The 19,965-nt window shown below is 35.4% G+C and overlaps 4 protein-coding genes and 1 pseudogene across 5 annotated transcripts; 3 read left to right on the top strand and 2 right to left on the bottom strand.

Moving 5' to 3' along the window:
* Positions 1 to 264: 264 nt before the first annotated feature.
* On the top strand, positions 265 to 7,186 carry LOC125832263 (proline--tRNA ligase, cytoplasmic-like). Its single transcript, XM_049511410.1, has 13 exons — positions 265 to 385; positions 969 to 1,045; positions 1,155 to 1,276; positions 2,070 to 2,162; positions 2,363 to 2,479; positions 2,917 to 3,104; positions 3,347 to 3,413; positions 4,752 to 4,874; positions 4,986 to 5,138; positions 5,226 to 5,510; positions 5,678 to 5,896; positions 6,680 to 6,773; positions 6,958 to 7,186. The coding sequence occupies exons 2-13, from the start codon at positions 1,024 to 1,026 to the stop codon at positions 7,020 to 7,022; spliced, it is 1,548 nt and encodes a 515-aa protein (XP_049367367.1). The 5' UTR covers positions 265 to 385; positions 969 to 1,023; the 3' UTR covers positions 7,023 to 7,186.
* A 655-nt stretch (positions 7,187 to 7,841) lies between these two features.
* LOC125832605 (uncharacterized) lies at positions 7,842 to 8,449 on the bottom strand. The gene has a single exon (XM_049511800.1). It carries the CDS (start codon positions 8,427 to 8,429, stop codon positions 7,845 to 7,847), a length of 585 nt encoding a protein of 194 aa, XP_049367757.1. The 5' UTR covers positions 8,430 to 8,449; the 3' UTR covers positions 7,842 to 7,844.
* Positions 8,450 to 12,086: 3,637 nt separating this feature from the next.
* On the top strand, positions 12,087 to 13,250 carry LOC125832615 (uncharacterized; annotated as a pseudogene).
* Positions 13,251 to 13,790: 540 nt separating this feature from the next.
* On the bottom strand, positions 13,791 to 14,566 carry LOC125832595 (triphosphate tunnel metalloenzyme 3-like). Its single transcript, XM_049511789.1, has one exon. It carries the CDS (start codon positions 14,484 to 14,486, stop codon positions 13,878 to 13,880), a length of 609 nt encoding a protein of 202 aa, XP_049367746.1. The 5' UTR covers positions 14,487 to 14,566; the 3' UTR covers positions 13,791 to 13,877.
* Positions 14,567 to 15,208: 642 nt separating this feature from the next.
* LOC125832226 (DEAD-box ATP-dependent RNA helicase 35-like) lies at positions 15,209 to 19,359 on the top strand. Of its 2 annotated transcripts, none has more exons than XM_049511379.1 (3): positions 15,209 to 15,426; positions 15,764 to 16,665; positions 18,288 to 19,359. In XM_049511379.1, exons 1-3 carry the CDS (start codon positions 15,406 to 15,408, stop codon positions 19,150 to 19,152), a joined length of 1,788 nt encoding a protein of 595 aa, XP_049367336.1. In that variant the 5' UTR covers positions 15,209 to 15,405; the 3' UTR covers positions 19,153 to 19,359. The 2 variants fall into 2 exon arrangements, with proteins under 2 accessions (XP_049367336.1, XP_049367341.1); XM_049511384.1 differs by having other exon boundaries at positions 15,306 to 15,426; positions 15,750 to 16,665.
* Positions 19,360 to 19,965: the final 606 nt, after the last annotated feature.

Genomic DNA, 19,965 nt, shown 5'->3' with positions numbered 1-19,965 from the left:
GTTTGGGGATAATATAACCTTAATTTAGTTAAAGTATGTTTCTAGAATTTCGGTCCTAGTCTAGGGGCTACTTGTGCCTTATCCCAATTTAAGCTATGAGAATTTAGCAAACATTGCATTTATCAAACTCAAAAGGCTTGGAATAACTCAAATGATACTCAGAGGATTATTTTGAACCTACCACAAAAGATAATAGACCATTTTGTCATTTTGGAAACTCAATCGGCATATTTACAGTGTTGGGTCAAATTAGATAAAACGCAGTGTCGCATTTTCGTTACTCTTTCTTAGCGTTGACACTCTCTTCTCCTTCAGTGCTGCGCCGCCGCTTCATCCTCAAACCCTCCTCATTACGACATCGTTTTCGTCTCTCTTCATAGCCAAGGTTAGTCTGAGATGGCTGCCAATCTCGGTTTTTCCGATTGCTAATGCCCAAACCTCGTTTATTGTGTTTTTCCTTTCAATTTATCTTTTTTCTGTTTTGGGTGCATTGTGTTAGATTTGATGCTTTATCTAATTTCATGTTAATGGGGTTTAATGAGGTTTTGTGTTACATTATATGAAGCCTTTTTATATGTCTAATTATGTAGCTGTTCTTTTTGTATTATGTGCAATACTGAGGTTATTGTGTTGTTTTGAGGTGTGCTAAAATCCATTTCTTTCATTATTGTCATGATTTTAAGTCATACCTGTTTAGATGGGCAAAAGTTTAAATCTTTTGATGTAGGACCTTCTTGAAACTACCTTTTGGGCGTTATTCACAGCTAGCAGCTTCTATTTTGAGTAATTCCGTAGTTGTTAGTGTTGAAAGGCAGATCTGGATGGAAATTTTGATGCATATATTGATAAGGGTGCAAAGTTTTCATATTCTTGAATGGATTGATAAATCAAATTAAGAAGAAAAAGAAATGTATGATAATTGTCTACTTCTGCAAGTTGATATTTTCCCTGTTTTGCTGTTAAAATAGTATCTTGGCAATTTGGAGGGAACATTGTTAGCTGTCGTTTGAGGTGTTTGCTGCCATGGCTGGTAAAGATGCAGATAGTAAGTACTTTTCACTTGCTGATTGCTTTTAACACAAGTTTTCTGTTCGCACTCTTCAATTTTTTAGGTCTGCACTTTGTATAATATTATCCATCTTGCTTTTGTTTAGAGGGAAAAAAGAAAGAAGGCAAGAAAGAGGTAGTTCATGGAAAAAAGAAAGAAGTCAAGAAAGAGACAGGTCTTGGTCTCTCTTACAAGAAAGATGAGAACTTTGGAGAGTGGTATTCTGAGGTAAGCTTGAAATATACAACTATTAGAGATCAAATGTATCAAGGTTCTTCTTTATTCATTTTGCATTGTACCCAGAAAGTCATGGCTTAAGTTTCCAGACACTTTTAGCCATGAGTTTCCGGAATTTTGTTATCTTATGTCGTATCCCGTCTTTTTTGATTTTCATGTTTTCTTTGTGAGATTAAAAGGTAACTGGCCTATTTTATGCAATACTTTTTTTAAAATTTTTTGTGACAAGGAGCTTAGAAGTTACAACCTACCTATTTATACTAATATTCAGTTAAAGTTCCTGGCTCCCTTTTGTATATATTAGAATGCCTTATTGCCAAATGAGTTTTGCTGGATACAAATGCTGTCATAATGAGAAGAGTAGCAAAAGGAAATTTAAGACATGGGGAGTATATTACTTTGCTACGTTTAACTTGCCTGTATCTCCAGTTTTTTAGAAAATTTAATGTGCTCTATCTGACAAACAAACAAACAAACTACAATACCCAGTGTCACAAGTGGGTCTGGGGAGGATAGAGTGTATGCAGATCTTACCCCTACCTTAGGAGTTAGAGAGGCTGTTTCCGATAGACCCTTGGCTCATGGAATGTGTTCTATCAGACCAGTAGTATAATTAAAAAGCTCAATTTCATATATGCCTTTAATAGCTTGTGACTTTGGTATTTGTCTGCTCATTAGCATGATGCATTTGTTAATATTACTGCTTTTTCTATGTACTTCCTGTCTTATTGCTATTGCAAGTTCCTTAACATGATTATGACTTCTCCATAACTAATAAATGTAGGTGGTTGTTAGTGGTGAAATGATTGAGTACTATGACATTTCTGGCTGTTATATCTTACGGCCATGGGCAATGTCCATCTGGGAGATATTGCAGGTAAGTTTGTTCCTCAAATTGACTGTTTGGTGCCGGCCTTATACTGGATTGAAATCCTTTTTAATGTCAGCTATGGTGACAATTCTTTTGAAAAAGAAAATGTTATCTACGAGATTCTACGCGTTTGACGTCTTAATTTTGGACCATTGTAAATCCTTTTCCATTACATGTATAATGCATTCTTAATTCTCTGTTTCCAGACCTTTTTCGATGCTGAAATTAAGAAGATGAAGATAAAGAACTCCTACTTCCCTCTCTTTGTGTCCCCTGCTGTTCTACAAAAGGAAAAGGACCACATAGAGGGATTTGCTCCTGAGGTGAGGCTTGGCTTTTGTTTGGTAAACTCAAGTTTGTTTTCTTCCAGTCTGTGAATCACTTGGGAGGCTTTAAGTGATACTTCTATACCTCATGTTTCATTTCCATTTTCTGACACCTTGATTTGTGAAATTGCCTTATATCTTCCAAATATATTTAGGTTGTAATTGGTGCTCCTATTCCTTTTTTAAAAAGTGAAAAGGGATTTTCTATTTTCTGTTCTCTTAGATCTCCTTAAAAAGGGCGTCATATAGTTAGAAAGTTATCACAAATTTGGGCAATATATGATTCCTAGATGTAAGACACTTCTCTAGTGTTGTTAATTTCAGTAATGGTAACTTCAATCATTGTCTCCAGTTAGTACCATTCTCATAAGCAATCTAACATTGTATAGCATTTCTCCATCAACTATGCTCAACCAGTTGTGTTCGTTCTACAGGTTGCTTGGGTTACAAAATCTGGAGACTCTGATCTGGAGGTGCCCATTGCGATTCGACCAACAAGTGAAACTGTGATGTATCCTTATTTCTCGAAGTGGATTAGGGGACATCGTGACTTGCCCTTGAGACTTAACCAGTGGTGCAACGTTGTGCGATGGGAGTTTAGCAACCCCACCCCCTTCATCAGGTTTGCTTTTCGAAGTTTTTATCTTTTTTCGCCTGTCTCTCATCAAAAAATTGGTGTGCTGACTGCAACCATTTGTTTTTCGACTTGCTTTAGTCTTTCTGGGGAGGATGGACCTAATTGTCATCTCCTTTCTTTCACTTCTCCTTATGTATAGTTATCTTATACATTATAAACAAAAACCACCTATTCATTTGAGATCTTCAAGCTGTGTGTAACACTTTTTGCACATGTTCCTTACTCAGGAGCCGTGAATTCCTCTGGCAAGAAGGTCACACTGCTTTTGCAACTAAGGAGGAGGCAGATGAAGAGGTATTTGGTTATATGTTAGAGTATGCAATTGAGTCATTTATCTTTTTTCTTAAACAAAACTGATCTTTTTCTTAAGCTTCTTTAAAATTACTATACAGAGTAGTACATAGCTCAAAAGCATTGGATGCTAACTGAAATTTAGTAATTTGTAAAAGTATTTTTCTGTTTATTCCTACTCCGTCCTTTGTCCTATGCTTGGAGTTCTATGTTGAAAAACTAATCTTTCTGGACCTGTTTGCATCAAACCATGAGGCTTGTGGTTGTATCATGCTTGGACATAGTGTTGAATGAGATTTCTTCTATTCTTTTCAGTTAATATTAATCATGAGAAAATAGTATTTGCTTGTTCTGTTTGGAATGGTGCGAAGAAGTATGAGAACTATAGTTTTTCTAAGCTCAAGGCAGCACCACAAGACACTTTACTTCTAGGACAATTCCTATTCTAGTTGACAATTAGTCTGAGTTACATGGACCAGCTTGCTCACCTGTCTTGGCATGAGATGATATCAGTGCCTGTTAATCTGTCTAGAAATGAACATTATACTGATGCAAAGCAAGGTTGTAAATGTTTTGCTCTTGTTTCAATTCAAATGAGGGTTATGTATTACCTTTTTCATTCAGGTTTAAATTGGAGGAAAAATTGTACTGGAAGGACGAAAGAGGACCTCTTTTAACTTGAGAAGGATCTTGGGATATTCCAAAAGGGAAATGTGCTTCTAAATTTGTGAAAAGACTTAACTCAATTGTATTATGGAAATGTGTCCCCATGTATACAATAATCACTTGTAGAATTAGGGACGAATATCACAACATGCAAATACGCCATTTTCATGTATCGATGTGGTCCCACTTTCTGTCAAAATTGGGCTTTTATAGGCTTTGTTTCATGGACAAATTTTGCTTGTGTGAAAATTGCGACTGTTGGCCTAGGCTGAAACTTTGGGAAATGCGAGTTTCCACTGCCTTTTTATTGGTGGATAGTTGTACAGCTCTTTAGCTTCCAGGATTGTTTTCCTTCTTATTTGGTGTTGCTGGAAAGTTACTACAGCAATTGAAAAATACTTGGAGATTGTTATCACCTAGCGTTCTCCCAACATCAGTGAAGATTCGTTATTGGTGTCTCTGACTTGTGCATCTTTTGTTTGCAGTGATTTCTTTTAATCTCGTCAATACTTGTCTAAGCAAATTCTGTATTATTAAATTGCTGTACTGAGAATTGGTTGCTTGAAACTGAGGTGCCTTGATTTATCCTTGAAAGGATTGTGAATTGACGTGTAAGAATCTAGCCTTACTAGTACTACTCTCTAATAAATGCTGATATTCTGACGGTCTTTTCAGGTTCTTGACATCTTGGAGTTGTATAGACGTATATATGAAGAATTCTTAGCTGTTCCAGTAAGTAAGGGAAAGAAAAGTGAGCTTGAGAAGTTTGCTGGAGGACTCTACACGACTACAGTAGAGGTATAGAAGATGATACTTCTGTCAGGGACAGTATCTGGCTGTTCCTTTAACTGTTGGTAAAATTGTTCTTATCTGTCATTCTTTTACATGGTTCATGGCTTTGTTTGCTAGGCTTTTATCCCTAATACTGGTCGTGGTATCCAAGGTGCAACTTCACACTGTTTGGGCCAAAATTTCGCGAAGATGTTTGAGATAAATTTTGAAAATGAGAAGGGAGAGAAGGCTATGGTCTGGCAGAACTCCTGGGCCTATACTACCAGAACGGTGGGCATTCCATGCTAATGAACAACTCTCTATTGATAATTCAGATGTCAAACTAACTCTCCCTCCTTTTTTCTGGTACCGTGACAGATTGGTGTGATGATCATGACTCATGGAGATGATAAAGGCCTGGTCTTACCTCCTAAAGTTGCAACAACTCAAGTAGTTGTTATCCCTGTGCCATACAAGGATGCTAATACTCAAGGAATCTATGATGCCTGTGCTGCCACTGTTAAAAGCTTGAATGAATCAGGTATTCGTGCTGAGGCTGACTTCAGAGACAACTACTCGCCTGGTTGGAAATATTCTCACTGGGAAATGAAGGGGGTCCCTCTTAGGATTGAAATAGGACCAAAAGATCTTGCAAATAACCAGGTGAGAATTATAGTTTACTTTCTACTAAGTCAGCTGTTTATGAAAACAAAAGGTAGAAATGTTGTGTGTTATGGTGAAATTTTTTTGTTTGCTGTGAAAGCAGCCAAATAAAATGCTGTACATTTGTTTTATGTTTTTTAATCCAAAACTCTAAATCACTTTCCCAGGTACGAGCTGTTCGCCGTGACAATGGAGCCAAAACTGATATTCCTGTGGCAAACTTAGTCGAACAAGTAAACGATGTGCTCGATTCTATCCAACAAAATCTATTTGAAACTGCAAAACAAAAGCGGGAAGCTTGTGTTCAGGTTGTAAAGACCTGGGATGAATTTGCAGAAGCATTGGGCCAAAAGAAATTGATATTGGCTCCTTGGTGTGATGAGGAGGTAAAACCCTTTCAAACTAGTTGCATATGAGCTGAATCTTTTAATTTCCTCAATTTTGGGCCGGAAACATATGGAGTTTTTCTTTAAGACTGCATCAAGCAAGTTTTGATCTTGAAATGCCACACAGTAGTAGGGTTGATTTTTAGTCTATTTGGCCAAGCTTTTAAAATCAGCTTATTTTGAATTTTTTTTTGTCAAAAGTACTTTTCGAAAAAGTACTTTTGGATAGTGCCACTTGTGGTTAATTAGTTTTAGAAGCATATTTGTGTATATAGAGTAGTACTTTGTGGTTGACCAATGTTCCAAAAGTGCTCCAAGTAAATACTACTCCCTCTGTCCCAATTTAAGTGGCACCACTTCCATGATTGATTAAGAAGAACTCACGTGTATGCAGAACAAATAATGAAGGTCTGGTTTGGACAGATCATGCACTTAATTTTATCGAAACAGGTTAAGATGTGCTAGTTGCAGTTGTTGTTTTAATGCCTGAGCTGCTGAAATAGACTATTTTGGCTACCCTGCCAAAGATGCCACCTTTTCACAGCCAAAAAATAATTAAAATGATAATGAACTTAAACTAAGAAATCCTTCTAGAGCACTTTGTTTCATGGTTAGTGCAGGTTCTCCTTCTCTTGTGATAATAATATGAATTTGCGCATACTTAGTAAGTTTGTTATCCCTGATGCATGTTCCTCTGGAATTGAGGTGATCCCTTTGTTCCCAGCTAGATTTGCTATTTCCTGCTTGAATTCGTTTCATATAAACTTTGGTACTTTCTAATAGGATGTTGAGAAAGAAGTAAAGACACGCACAAAAGGGGAGATGGGTGCAGCGAAGACTCTTTGTTCTCCATTTGACCAGCCTGAGCTGCCTGAAGGTACTCTATTTATTCTTGTAGTATGTATAAACTATTACCTAAAACACATCAAAATTAAAGTAAGCATTCCTAATGCATATATGTGGACCTGCCAATTATACTGTTTTTTTTGGGTGGTCTTGTTAATTCAAAGTTGGATAGTACTGCTGTGTCATATTTAACCGCGATCTCTTCTCCATCGTAGGTACTTTGTGCTTTGCCTCGGGTAAACCTGCTAAGAAGTGGACATACTGGGGTCGCAGCTATTGATGATTCATTTTCATCTCTTTTATATTTTTCTGCGTTATGGTGATATGGGAAATTGAATTCCAGAACTTCAATTGTAACATGAGTTTCTTTCTTAAAGACTGATTGTTGTTCTAGTTCCCCAGAATTTTTTATTTACTATCTATACAGAATGTTTTGTGCTTGATCATTCACTTTGTTAGTTTCAGCATTTATTTCCCCCCTTTTTCCAATCTTATATTGGATTAATTTTGTAGTTCACAAATCAAAGAGATGCTTTTAAACATTTGCTCCTCTTCTTTCTTGGAACTTATGAGTACTTTCAAGAAATGATGTAATACAAATATTCCATCAGTGTGTTACTGTACAATTTTTGCAGTAGAGAAAATTTCTGTTTGATATGTAATGGCTTCAAACTCCGCCTATGTGAGATCATTCACATTGCTGGTTTGAATCCTAGATGAAGGTGAAGGGTTGTCGAGGAATTGGAAACAACCTCTCTACCACATAGATGTAGGGTTAAGGCTGCGTATATTTTACCGTGCTCGTACCTCACTTGTGGGAATGTTTCCATAAATTTAGAAGATGGATTCAAATAACACTTGGATAAAGAGATAGTAATAATAAATATGCAAAATCATGAAGAGAATCTCATTTCTAATACAGATCCTCATCATTTCAACACACAATCAGTGGATTTCTGTTTTTATCCCCACCACCAACACAAAAGCACTAACTAAAACACTCAACCAAACCAAATCTTGAAAATTTGGTGAAAGAACCAAAAAGTCATCTCTCACCAATTAAAGCTATCTTACATAACCAAAAACAAGAGAAAGAGAAAATTCAAGTTGGTTTCATATTTTGAAACATTGAATCCCACTTGATCTCTTCAACTACAGAGGAACCCCAATAATCACCACAATCAATCTCCATCTTCTCATGAACCATCGCGCGCGAAAAACTATCCATTCTTAATGAACTCGACATAAATATTGGACTACCATTTGTAAGCAGCAAAGTACTACTTCTACTACTCTGTTTTGCTGGTGCCACAACACTCTTGTTCCTTTTCATCATTTTTGTCCTCTTCCAAATTCTTGAACTGTAACTTCTTCTTGACACAAGTGCAAGTGCTGATTCATCGCGATGAATCCACGTCCTAAAATACTTTGAAAAACGTTTCTTTGTACGTTTCATTACCAGGAGAATCTTTGACATTGAATTCGGAACATTTCCTCTTTCTTTCTTGGCAAGTTTGAGGATTTCTAGCCTGTGTTTGGCTATAGAAATGCCCATGCTTTGAAGGAACTCGTGATTGAAATACGCGATATCGTCTTGTTCTAGCTCGTTATGAGCAAATGCTAGACCATATTCATAAACAAGAGATGGCTCTAGCTCTGTTTTTGACAGCCAAGAAAACCAATCCATGTTTTTGTTTTTGAAAGGAAAATAGAGGTGTTTGAAGGTATTTATAAAGTTGAAAGTAGTTGAGACATCTTAAAGGGAAAAAAGAAAAGGTAAAGGTAAAAGGCTAATGAAATGTTGAGAAATTGGACTATGCTTTATTCCCCCTTAATGTGTGTTGCGTCACTACAACAAAAAAGCTTTTAGCGACAATTGATAAACACATTAATAAAAAGTGTTAAACTCTTTACATACATTAGTTAATTGTCTTTATATTCAATGTCGTTATAGGTTTTATGAACATTTACAAAGAGTACTAATTGCTGCTAAAAATATATATATTTAGCGGTAATTAAGCTATTGTCGTTAATTAACTGTCGCTAAAGATCAATTTTGATGTAGCGTGTGTGGCTTTGCTTTTGTTGAGGTGGTAGTTGAAACTTGAGAATGATCACTAAAAAGAAAAAAGATGGGATTATTGCATATGGTTTTGTGGGGTCTTTTCACTCATGAAGGCCATGTTTGTTCCCTCCAAAATTGGGCAAATTATCAATTGTGACACTTCAAAAAGAGTGAAAAATAAGAAATCTTGAGTTTATATATGGCCATCAATCACGGCGTGGAAAAAGTTTTGGATACATTTGAATTACTCTGCTTTTACTTTTCCTTTGCCTTTTGCTCAATGGAATAGTCGCTCCAAAATGCAATGGAAACCTTTTCTAGTATATATATTATTGAGAATTAGACACTAATTAACCTCGCAGAGACGAATCTAGAATTTCTAGAATATTGGTGGTCCACTAAATAAAATATCAAGTGGGAAATGATCCCTAAATTCTTAAATTAAATAATTTACCATTCAAGTATGAGTTGCAACATGTAATATTACATGAATTCTAGGATATATACATAAAATTTCTAGATTTATGAGGAGACCATGAATTCACGTGTACTATAGTTTACGTAATAAATTTTTCCCTTCCTCTAAGCAATGTCTTTTTTTTATAACGGTGATGCTAGAGTTAGCTTGTTCGCATCTTGACTATTTCATCAGATACTTGCTTACTTCACCTAGCACAAGCATATCATATAACTTAACTAATAAAGGTTAAGACAGATGAGAAGAAATCACCAAACATTTGTCTCTGCTATGATTTAAATCTTAATCTCTTACAATTTTCATCGCACTTTTCATTGACGGTTAGGCTATATCCTTGGTTGCAAAATAAGCACTTTTCATGTTCAAAGACTTTTATTTCTTCTCTATTTTTTCCCTCCAAGAATTTGTCGGTTGGGAATACATTTTGAGTAAATGGAACAAACCTTTTCCAGATCTTTGACTGAGAATCTGCTTTCTCCACAAGGTACAAAAGTATAGGTTTGATTATGCATATATTATTGTTAATTAAAATGAGGTTTGACTCAAATTAATTTGCAAAGTCAGGTTTTGCGTGCCATCATCCTTGCTAATTTCCAATGTGTTACTAACATCAGTATGGACGTTCACAATACTAACTTAGACAATACTCCGTCAACTAATTTTAAATTATATAGTCAAACTGTACGTTACACTCACTGATTTTAAATTTTGAATCCATTTACGTCTACGATTTTGCTTTAAACAAAAAAAAAGTAGAATACATTTATTGGGAGAGGGTAGAAATGATTGTAAGCAAGAACCCCTGTAGATGTTTCATAGGTTAGTGAAACACATAATGTTCCTTTTGAAGTTAAACAAAAGTAGTAGTATTATTGTCATGTGATTTCTTGAAAGAACCCAACAAACAACTATGCTTTTAAAAGTGCACAAAATAATGATTTATCAATGTTTTTTTTTGTTTCTAAAGTTAACAGCATTCATCGTGTTATTATTTGAGAAAATAGGTCACGGACCGGCAAAAAACTGAAATCAAATTTACTGTTACCCATGTGATAAAAGCAACCTTCGATTTGGATTTTTTGTCACAAACAAAAGCTTGTTTCTTTACCCTTGGCACAAATTTAGCTTTTAAGATTTTTAGACTGCCTCTCTCTGGATCCCAGTCGTGAAATTTCATAGAATATGTTGTTATTTTGAGTCAATGCTATTAGGTGGCAAAATAATGGGGTCAAGTGCGCATTAGCTAATTTTGGGACCTCACTTACAACATAAATTGAAGTTTATAAACTTTGTCTGTTTAGACACTTCATAATCACTTCAGAAATATGCGATTGAAGTTATAAATTTTATCTTAGAAGCTTAACATATTGCTTGTACTAAGCAACTTTGAAACATTTATGTCTGAACTTCAACATCAGATATATACCCTACTTAAGAAACAACAAATAATAGAGTAATATCACTACATTACCTTTTGAATAAATTAAATTTAATTCTTTGGAAAATGTATTGATATTGAATAGCAGTTAATAGCAAGGGTAAAATAGACACAAAAAGAGAAATTATCTCTTCATTTTCCAAATTGGACAAATATTATCTGACAACTATATTTAGTATAGTGGACAAATAAAGATGGACGAAAAGAGTATTAATTTATCAATGAACATTAGATTTGAGGTCCTAATTACCAAAGTTTGTGGCCGGATCATAAATACTCTATAATTCTTAGTTAGAAACCTCGATTCAAAATGAAGTCTGTTTTTGGTATGGATCACTCTACTTCTAAAGAAAACTTTTAAATCTATATTCAAATTAATTGAGTCCCAAAGCAATACCAAAAACCCGATAAACAAAAGAAATGAGATTTGAGTAGTCCTACTGTAGGGTGATTAAGTGGTTGGTGTTGTACAAAACACTACTTTTTCATTGGTGTATGAGCTTCTGAATATTCTTGTGGTGCTTATTGGGAAGTTAAAAGCATTTTCTGCAAATTCCAATAAACTAGGTAGTACGGTTACAATTACTAATATTTGTCTATTATTAACTTTGTACATTTTTTAATAAACTATAAATAACTATTATTAACTTTGTACATTTTTTAATAAACTATAAATAACTATTAGTATTAACTTTGTACATTTTTTAATAAACTATAAATAACAGTATAATTTTTACTATATCACCCTTTAACTTTAAATATAATAAATACAATATCTTAAGAAAAATATAATAGAAAAATGACTATAATTAATGATAAAGGTAAATTATAAACTAAATGTAAAATTATCCATTGATTTCATAAAGTGGACAAGTACTGTTGGACATATCAAAATAGTATAGTGGACAACTATGTTGGATGAAGGGTACAAAAAATAAGAAATTACTCTCTCCGTTCACACTTTTACTTGTCACTTATCCCTAAAATAGATTTTCATTTTTATTTGTCACTTTTAACATATCAAGAAAAGACAATAATTTTTTCCATGTTTTATCCTCGGCATTAAATACTTATTTTCCAAATCATTTTTCAAGACATTATTTAATAAGGGATAGTTTAGTAAAACACATGTATCATTAATTATTTTTATAATAGATGTGTCAAGTTAAATTGTGACAAGTAAAAGTGAACGGAGGGAGAGAGTATACTTTTTATCTTTTGGATCCACTTGGACAGTTGAGGAGACAAAGTTAGATTTGGTCACATGGTTTCTTTATTTTTTCTTTTAAAATAAAAAGTCTTCGTTTTGGACAAAAAAACAAAAGTTACTTGCCAACTCTGAGTCTTTCTTACATATTTGTTTAAGCATTCTTCAATGGACATGGAGACATTTCCCACCAGCAATGTCACTGTGCAGACAATGATTTGCTCATTGCTGCTTCAAACTGCTCAAAAATCTCTTCTTTCTCTTCTCTTCATGGTAAATTCTTAGCCCTTTCTCTTAATGTCATTTTTAGTTTAAGTGATGAAGAACTGGAACTTCTTTTATTGGGTTGTGTTGTTGAAGCTTTTTCCTATCCACATTAGCTCTGTATTTGTATCAAAACTAGAGTGTAGGTACGCCTTATCCTTACCTTGGAGGTAAAGAGATTGTTTTTCCGATATATCCTAGGCTCGAAGAAAAATAGTAAAGAGACTGTTTTTTTGATGCTCAGAGAAAACAGTTCAAAGCATACGCAAAAAGAAATAACGGAAGTGAAGAAGACAAGAAATTTCTTGGAATAGAAATGTGAATTGTTTGGAGCAACTTGCTTTATAGTTCTTGTAGTTGCTGCTCCATGACTAGTTTGTATAGACAGTACTGTTTTATTTACTTTCAATGATAAATTGTTGCTAAATCAGATGCCATTTTTGTAGATTGAGTTTCTAAGCTTGTACCCGGACCTCGTTGGAGTAGAGAGGAGGTATCAAAAATTCTGTTCTTCCCTGCTCAATTTATCGTCCTTTTTGTTTGTTGTTTGTATTAGAGTTTGAGTGTTCATTGGATTCCCAAATCATATTATAGGTTTCCTTTTGGTGAGCTTAAAAGAGCTACGGTGCCAGATAATGAACCCAAGGATTCAAGTGAAACTGATGATGATGATGAACATGAAGATGATGAAGACACCAATAATGATGAAGAGGATGATGATGAAGGAAGTGAGGATGATGATGATGATGATGATGAAGAGGATTCTGATGGAGATGATGCTGATGCAAATGAAGGGAGTGATGATGATTCGGATGACGAAGATGATGATGGCGATTCTGATGATGACGATGAGGATGATGAAGAGGAGGATGACGAGGAAGAAGATAATCAACCACCATATAGGAAGATAAAATGAATAGATCGTACTAAAATTTCCAGAATTCCTAGAATTAGTTGATAGAAATGATCTGTTCCATAGATTCTATGAGATTTGGATCAATAAGGCTCACAAAAAATTGTGGCAATACAATAGATAAACCTAAGGTGGATCATAAACCAGCATTCTAGGTCTTCTCTTTATGATTCTAACCCAAGGAAAGTTCAATCTATCAACATTTACGAGTCCTCTAACTTGCCTCGGCAGGGCTTCCAATTGAGTAAAAACTGTAAAGCATCAATAAACTTGACCCAAAGAAGCCAACTTGTCTGCAACATGGGAATTAGTAAATACCTTTAAATCCAGGGGGGTGCATAACAGGTTTACGGACCTAGAATTGAACTTCAAATTTAGTCCTCCCAGAAAAATAACTCTCTCTGGTGACAATAATGACACACAATGTATCTTCAACAAAAGGTTCAAGTTGCTGCATTAGAAATTCCGATTTTCCAAGACAGTTTCTTAATGACGATTGTCGATTACCATCATCTTCTATTCTTACTATTCATGTTGTATCAAACATATTCATCTTCATTCCACATTGCCATTTTAATCTGAGGCTGCTACCATATATAATCAGTACAACCAATTTTAGAAACATCACTAGTATAGTGATAGTAGTTGCCACATTCATAATCAATTATGGAAAAGAATCAATGTTGAAAAGGAATGTATAATGTTTTCTCTAATACACCAATAACGAATTCCGCCAAGTTCTACAACAACAGTATTACTACTACTATTACTTACTTAGGCAATTTTCCGGAGCGGAAAATGGCAAATTTAGAAGCATTGGAGTAGGAATATTCAATGCCATGACTCTTCAAAAACTCCTCCAGCAAATCCTTAGCTTTTTCAGGATCACAACTCTCACATTCAATCTCATAATTCATTCCAAAATCATAATGCGTTTCATCTAGCTCCAATTTCAACCCGTTCCACTCATACACCGCTCTCACATTCCTAAACCCGCCCAAACAAACCAAACCCTTTTCCCCAATTCCATACTCTTCTTTCACCCTCCGTATTATCCTTGAAGAATCGATCAACGGTAACCGCCACGGCTCCGAAACACACGCCCGGCCAATAGAAGGGTCAATAGGTTCTTCATCTTCCTCAATGCGACTGATACCGTTTGAAATTAAGGGTTTAGCCTTGAGGGAGATAATGCATTGGGTGTCGAGATCATAGAATCGGAGGCGGAGAACGGCGAGTTTGGAGGAGAGTGCGGAGTTGGCTCCGTCAAAGAAGATGTTCTCTTGGGCGTGAGTTTTGAGGTGGTAAGGTGAGAGAATTGAGGAGACACGTTGGTGAGTAACGGCGTTTGGTAAACGGAGCTTGACTTCTACTTCCATGGAGGTAATTGTGGGGTTAGGAGATGTGGATATGGCGGAATGTAGGGTTCTGCAGAGTGATGGAAAGGTGAGGTTTTTGAGAAATGCATTGGCCATAGATTGGATAAAAGTTAAAAGCTTGAATGGGTGGTAGGATTATTTTCTCTTTTTCTTTCTAAGCAAGTGCACAAATTATTAGGCCTTATTTAAGTTTCCTTATCGAATTTTATAAAGTTTTAAAATGTAATCCCATCACAAATAATATGAAACTCATACGGGGGAGAGCAAGAGATTTCATTTTTTAAAATTTAAGATTGTTCAACTTTAAATAAGTTAGGAATGACTAAAAGTAATTTCGTATCTAAAATTAACATAGTGCTGTGCGGTTTAAATATTTGGGCTTAAACTTATGCTTGACTATTCTCAACTTTAAATTTTGCTTGGTGAAAATTTTTTAATATTAATTTTATCGACATACATTTTATAGAAATTAAGTTATGTCTTTGTAAAAACACAAGGTGTATATTGTGATTTTTCTTAAAAAACATAATTTGTGTATTATGCATTTTTTTTCGACTTCGTTAATATTTTCAGCTATTTTTTTTAATTTCTTAAAATATTAAAAGACAAAATTAAAACATGAATTTAAAGGGCAAATAAAAGACCACAATAAAATTCCTTTTTCTTTTCCACTCTTTTTCTCTTTTGGAGAAGTCGGCTTATTTATCTTTTGGATCCTAAATTCAGTCGCAAACTATAATCTGACCTATAAATACCTGAAATTGATTCATCCGTCATCAGAACGGCAACGGACCTCGTAGTTTATTTAACGCAGCAACATACTAGTGGTCGCCGACAGGTCGCCGGAATTTAGTTCCCAGCAATTACTCGAGCGGAAATTAGTTTCTCTGCAATTACCCACTTTTTAGCTATTGCTCAGATGGCAGACCACTTAAATATGGTATGTAGATTCTTGCTTTCTCAGTTTTTCAGTGAAATATTGCATTTTATCATTTGGGATATCTCAAATTTGGGATTTTTTTGAGAAATTGATTTTGATTGCTTTATGGGGTTTTGCTAATTGTATTGTGTATTAGAGTATATTATGTAGTTTATTCTGATTTTGGGTCCTCCGCATACGCTGCTTCTTTGGTATATTGAACCTTTTTAAGCTTGGAGAACAATATTTCATGCTTGTCTGTTCTCTGTGTGTAATGGATCGTACCTATTTTCTTGTGTTGTACTAAGAAGTGATATCTGAGTATTCCAGCTCTTCTTACTCAGTGTTGTGCTTGTAGGAGATTGAAGAGGAGGATGATTATGTTGAGTATGTACCAGTTACAAAGCGCAGGGCAATTGAGGCCCAAAAGATCCTTCAGCGCAAGGGGAAATCTGAAGCATTTGAAGAAGAAGAGGAGAAAATAAAGCTTGTTGAAGTGAAACCGAGTTTACTTGTCAAGGCATCTCAGCTCAAGAAAGAGCAACCTGAGATAAGTCATGCTGAACAAGTGTTTCAACAAGAGAAGGAGATGATTGAGCATTTATCTGATAAGAAAACGTTGATGTCTGTTCGGGAACTAGCCAAGGGCATTACTTATACAGAGCCTTTGTGCACTGGATGGAAGCCACCCTTAGCCATCAGACGGAACTCAAAGAAAGCTTGTGATGCCATTCGAAAACAGTGGCATATCATTGTGGAAGGGGATGATGTTACCCCACCAATCAAGAACTTCAAGGATATGAGGTTCCCTGAACCAATTCTGAAGAAACTCAGAGCAAAGGGTATTATTCAGCCAACGCCAATCCAAGTGCAGGGGCTTCCAGTAATTTTATCAGGTCGGGATATGATAGGTATAGCTTTCACAGGTTCAGGTAAGACATTAGTTTTTGTGCTGCCACTTATCATGGTGGCATTGCAAGAAGAAATCTTGATGCCTATTGCCCCTGGGGAAGGACCATTTGGCTTGATTATTTGTCCATCTAGAGAGCTTGCCAGACAGACATATGAAGTTATAGAACAGTTTATAGAACCTCTGATGGAGAGTGGCTATCCGGAATTGAGGCCTTTGCTGTGTATTGGTGGAGTTGATATGAAGTCCCAAGTTGATGTTGTGAAGAGGGGAGTTCATATTGTTGTTGCTACTCCTGGAAGACTGAAAGATCTGCTAGCGAAGAAGAAAATGAACCTTGACAACTGCAGGTGAGGACCAACACTTTTAGTTGAAATTTATCTGAAGAGTCTCTTAAATGTTCTGTTTTAACTTGGAATTACCCCCCTTAAATAGGGACTTTTCATCTGGATGGGACATCGGCTAAATAGAATCAGTATTTGATGAAAAAACATAGGGCAATGGCGATATTTTGTCCCTGGTTCTGTCTGATGTAGTTAAAAATGTTCTGTTGCTTAGAAAAGTGTCTTCAAAATCAGCTAGTTACTTATACAGGCTTCTAATTAATCCACCATTACAAGGACAAAGGCCGAAGAAGTATTGGAGAGAGGTGAATAGATAGGACATGACCAACTTCAGCTTACTGAGGACATAACCTTAGTTAGGAGGTTATGGAGGACACAAATTAGGGTAGAAGGTTAGTTAGATAGTTAAGAGCTGTCTCAATTATTCCTCTGCGCTATTAGCCGTACTATTAGTTGTAGTATTAGTCTTGTAGTTTCTTGTCCCTTGAGTTTGGCTATTATCTGTTGTCTTTTGTACTTTGATTATCATTTTATCTTGTTATGATTACTATTCAAGATGCTTTGTCAGGTTGATATATAGTGTTTGCCATGACTTCTTCATTTCCGTTATTTTTTTCTCTATATTGATTTGGATTGTTTATTTCCTTGAGGTGAGGTCTATTGTAAACCTCTCTACCTAGGTAGGGTAATGTATGCGTACACTTTTGCCCTTCCTAGACCCTACTTTGTGGGATTACATTGGTATGTTGTTGTTGTAATTAATCCACCATTTGGGATCATCACCATTTGGGATCATAGGCCTTCATTATTATAACTCACGTGTAGGGGTGTGCACTATTCGGATTAAACCGAATTTTTATTTGGATTGGTTTTGGATTAATAAATTACTTTGTTTGGTTTTTTGGTTTGGTTTCGGATTTTAAAAAATAAAAACCGAAAAAAACCAAATTATATATATATATATATATATATATATATATATATATAATGTCTAGGTTTAGAATTAAGTTGGAGTTAACCACTTTTGTCCCTTTTTGGTTATTGTCTTTCATGATGATTACGTTTATATTTTATGTTTGAATTACATCTATAATAGGTATACTTATAAGTATTGTGTTTTAAGTTTTAGTTATGATTTATATTAGAAAGAATATTTAAGGGATTAAATATTATTACTTTGGTTATATATGTTATTAATTATTGACATAACCGAATAACCAAACCGAAAAAAGCCGAACCGAATAGAGGAAAACCAAACCAAACCAAATTTATTTTGGGATCGGATTGGGTTACACTTTTACAAAACCAAAAACCGAAAATCCAAACCGAATAGTGTAAAACCAAACCGAAAAACGGAATGCACACCCCTACTCACGTGTATGTTTCTGGCCGGTGGGTGTTTCATACAATATGTTCTTCTATTCTGTGTGTACCTGTTGCTACATTTACTTGGGTTCACATATGAGAGGAAAAGAGAGATGCCTTTGCGTTATGTGTCACAAACAGTTAGCAACAAATCTACATTTTCCAGCCATATGTTATTTTGTATATGTGAAACATTTCATGATTATTCCAGATTTTTTTATTTGAAAATTTTGAGTGCTTACCAAATTGTTGCTTTCTTGCAGATACTTAACGCTAGATGAGGCTGACAGACTGGTAGATCTTGGTTTTGAAGATGATATTAGGGAGGTGTTTGATCATTTCAAAGCTCAAAGACAAACTCTTCTATTTTCTGCTACAATGCCCACAAAGATCCAAAACTTTGCAAGAAATGCACTAGTTAAACCAGTAATTGTGAATGTGGGCAGAGCTGGAGCAGCCAATCTTGATGTGATCCAGGAAGTGGAGTATGTGAAGCAGGAGGCCAAGATTGTTTACCTTCTCGAATGCTTGCAAAAAACACCACCTCCTGTTTTGGTTTTCTGTGAGAATAAAGCTGATGTGGATGATATCCATGAGTATTTGCTCTTAAAAGGAGTTGAAGCTGTGGCTGTTCATGGAGGCAAGGATCAAGAAGAGAGAGAATATGCAATTGCAGCTTTCAAAGCATGCAAGAAAGATGTTTTAGTTGCCACTGACGTTGCCTCAAAGGGGCTGGATTTTCCTGATATCCAACATGTGATTAACTATGATATGCCTGCTGAAATTGAAAACTATGTGCACAGGATTGGACGAACAGGACGATGTGGAAAAACAGGAATTGCCACCACATTTATTAACAAGAACCAGAGTGAAACAACTCTGCTTGATCTAAAGCACTTGCTGCAAGAAGCAAAGCAGAGAATCCCTCCAGTCCTTGCAGAACTCAATGATCCCATGGATGATGTAGATGCCATCACAGATGCAAGTGGAGTAAAGGGTTGTGCTTATTGTGGTGGGCTTGGTCATCGTATCCGGGACTGTCCCAAACTAGACCACCAAAGAAGCCAACAAATTGCAAATTCAAGGCGGGACTACTTTGGCTCTGGAGGTTATCGTGGAGAAATTTGATTCTAATTTTCGTTTGTTTACTGTAACATGCAAAATATGTTAGCTTATTCTGTACCTTGTGACCAAATTCAGTAGTTTTGCCACAAATGTAGTTCTATTACGTATCTCACAGTAATTACTGAAGTTATAGTTTCTACATTGTTCTTGAATGTAAGACATGGCATATAATTTGCAGCATACATGTTTCAAGTCTAAAATATCAAATCTATGAGGTCTTAGAAGATGGATATTCGTCCTTTTCTTGTTTCTTTTTCATCGCATTTTCCATGTATATCAATGTTGCTGATTTCTTTTTAAGAATTGCAAGAGTAAAGCCGGCCTTTAAGCTCACAGAAATCTCATGGTTAATGTCTCCGAGTATATAGCCTTTTATCTGAGGATGAAAGATGTATTAGTAGCAAAAAATTTATTCCAAGCTATGTTCCCAAAGCAGAAAATGGTTTGGGCCTTATTAGAAAGCTAACTTTAGGCCACTTGCAGTTGCATAAATAGATAATTTTATATTTCAAAAACTTTAGGCCACCGTTGCATAGACGTATTCAGGATTTGAAGTTTATTGCTTTTTAGTACAACTTCAAGTTAATGTACAATAGTAGTTGAGTTCACAATCGAATATTTATATGCCTAAAAGCTATTGGGTTTCTGCGTATCTATAGTTTGTGCTCTAGATCTGCTACAGCTTGCAAGAGACAGTTAGGGCAACATGTCAAAAAGTCTTTGGCTTCTTTGTTTTGAGCTAAATATATTCTAATGGTTCAAGCAACACAGCATTTTCCTCTCAAATTTCTCTTCCCGAGGGTAAATTATGCAAGT

The sequence above is a fragment of the Solanum verrucosum genome, unplaced genomic scaffold (assembly GCF_900185275.1).
Source record: "Solanum verrucosum unplaced genomic scaffold, falcon-dt-bn FXZP01000102.1, whole genome shotgun sequence".
NCBI lineage: Eukaryota > Viridiplantae > Streptophyta > Magnoliopsida > Solanales > Solanaceae > Solanum > Solanum verrucosum.
The sequence above is the reverse complement of the archived record's forward strand: the minus strand, read 5'-3'. Positions and strand labels throughout refer to the sequence as shown.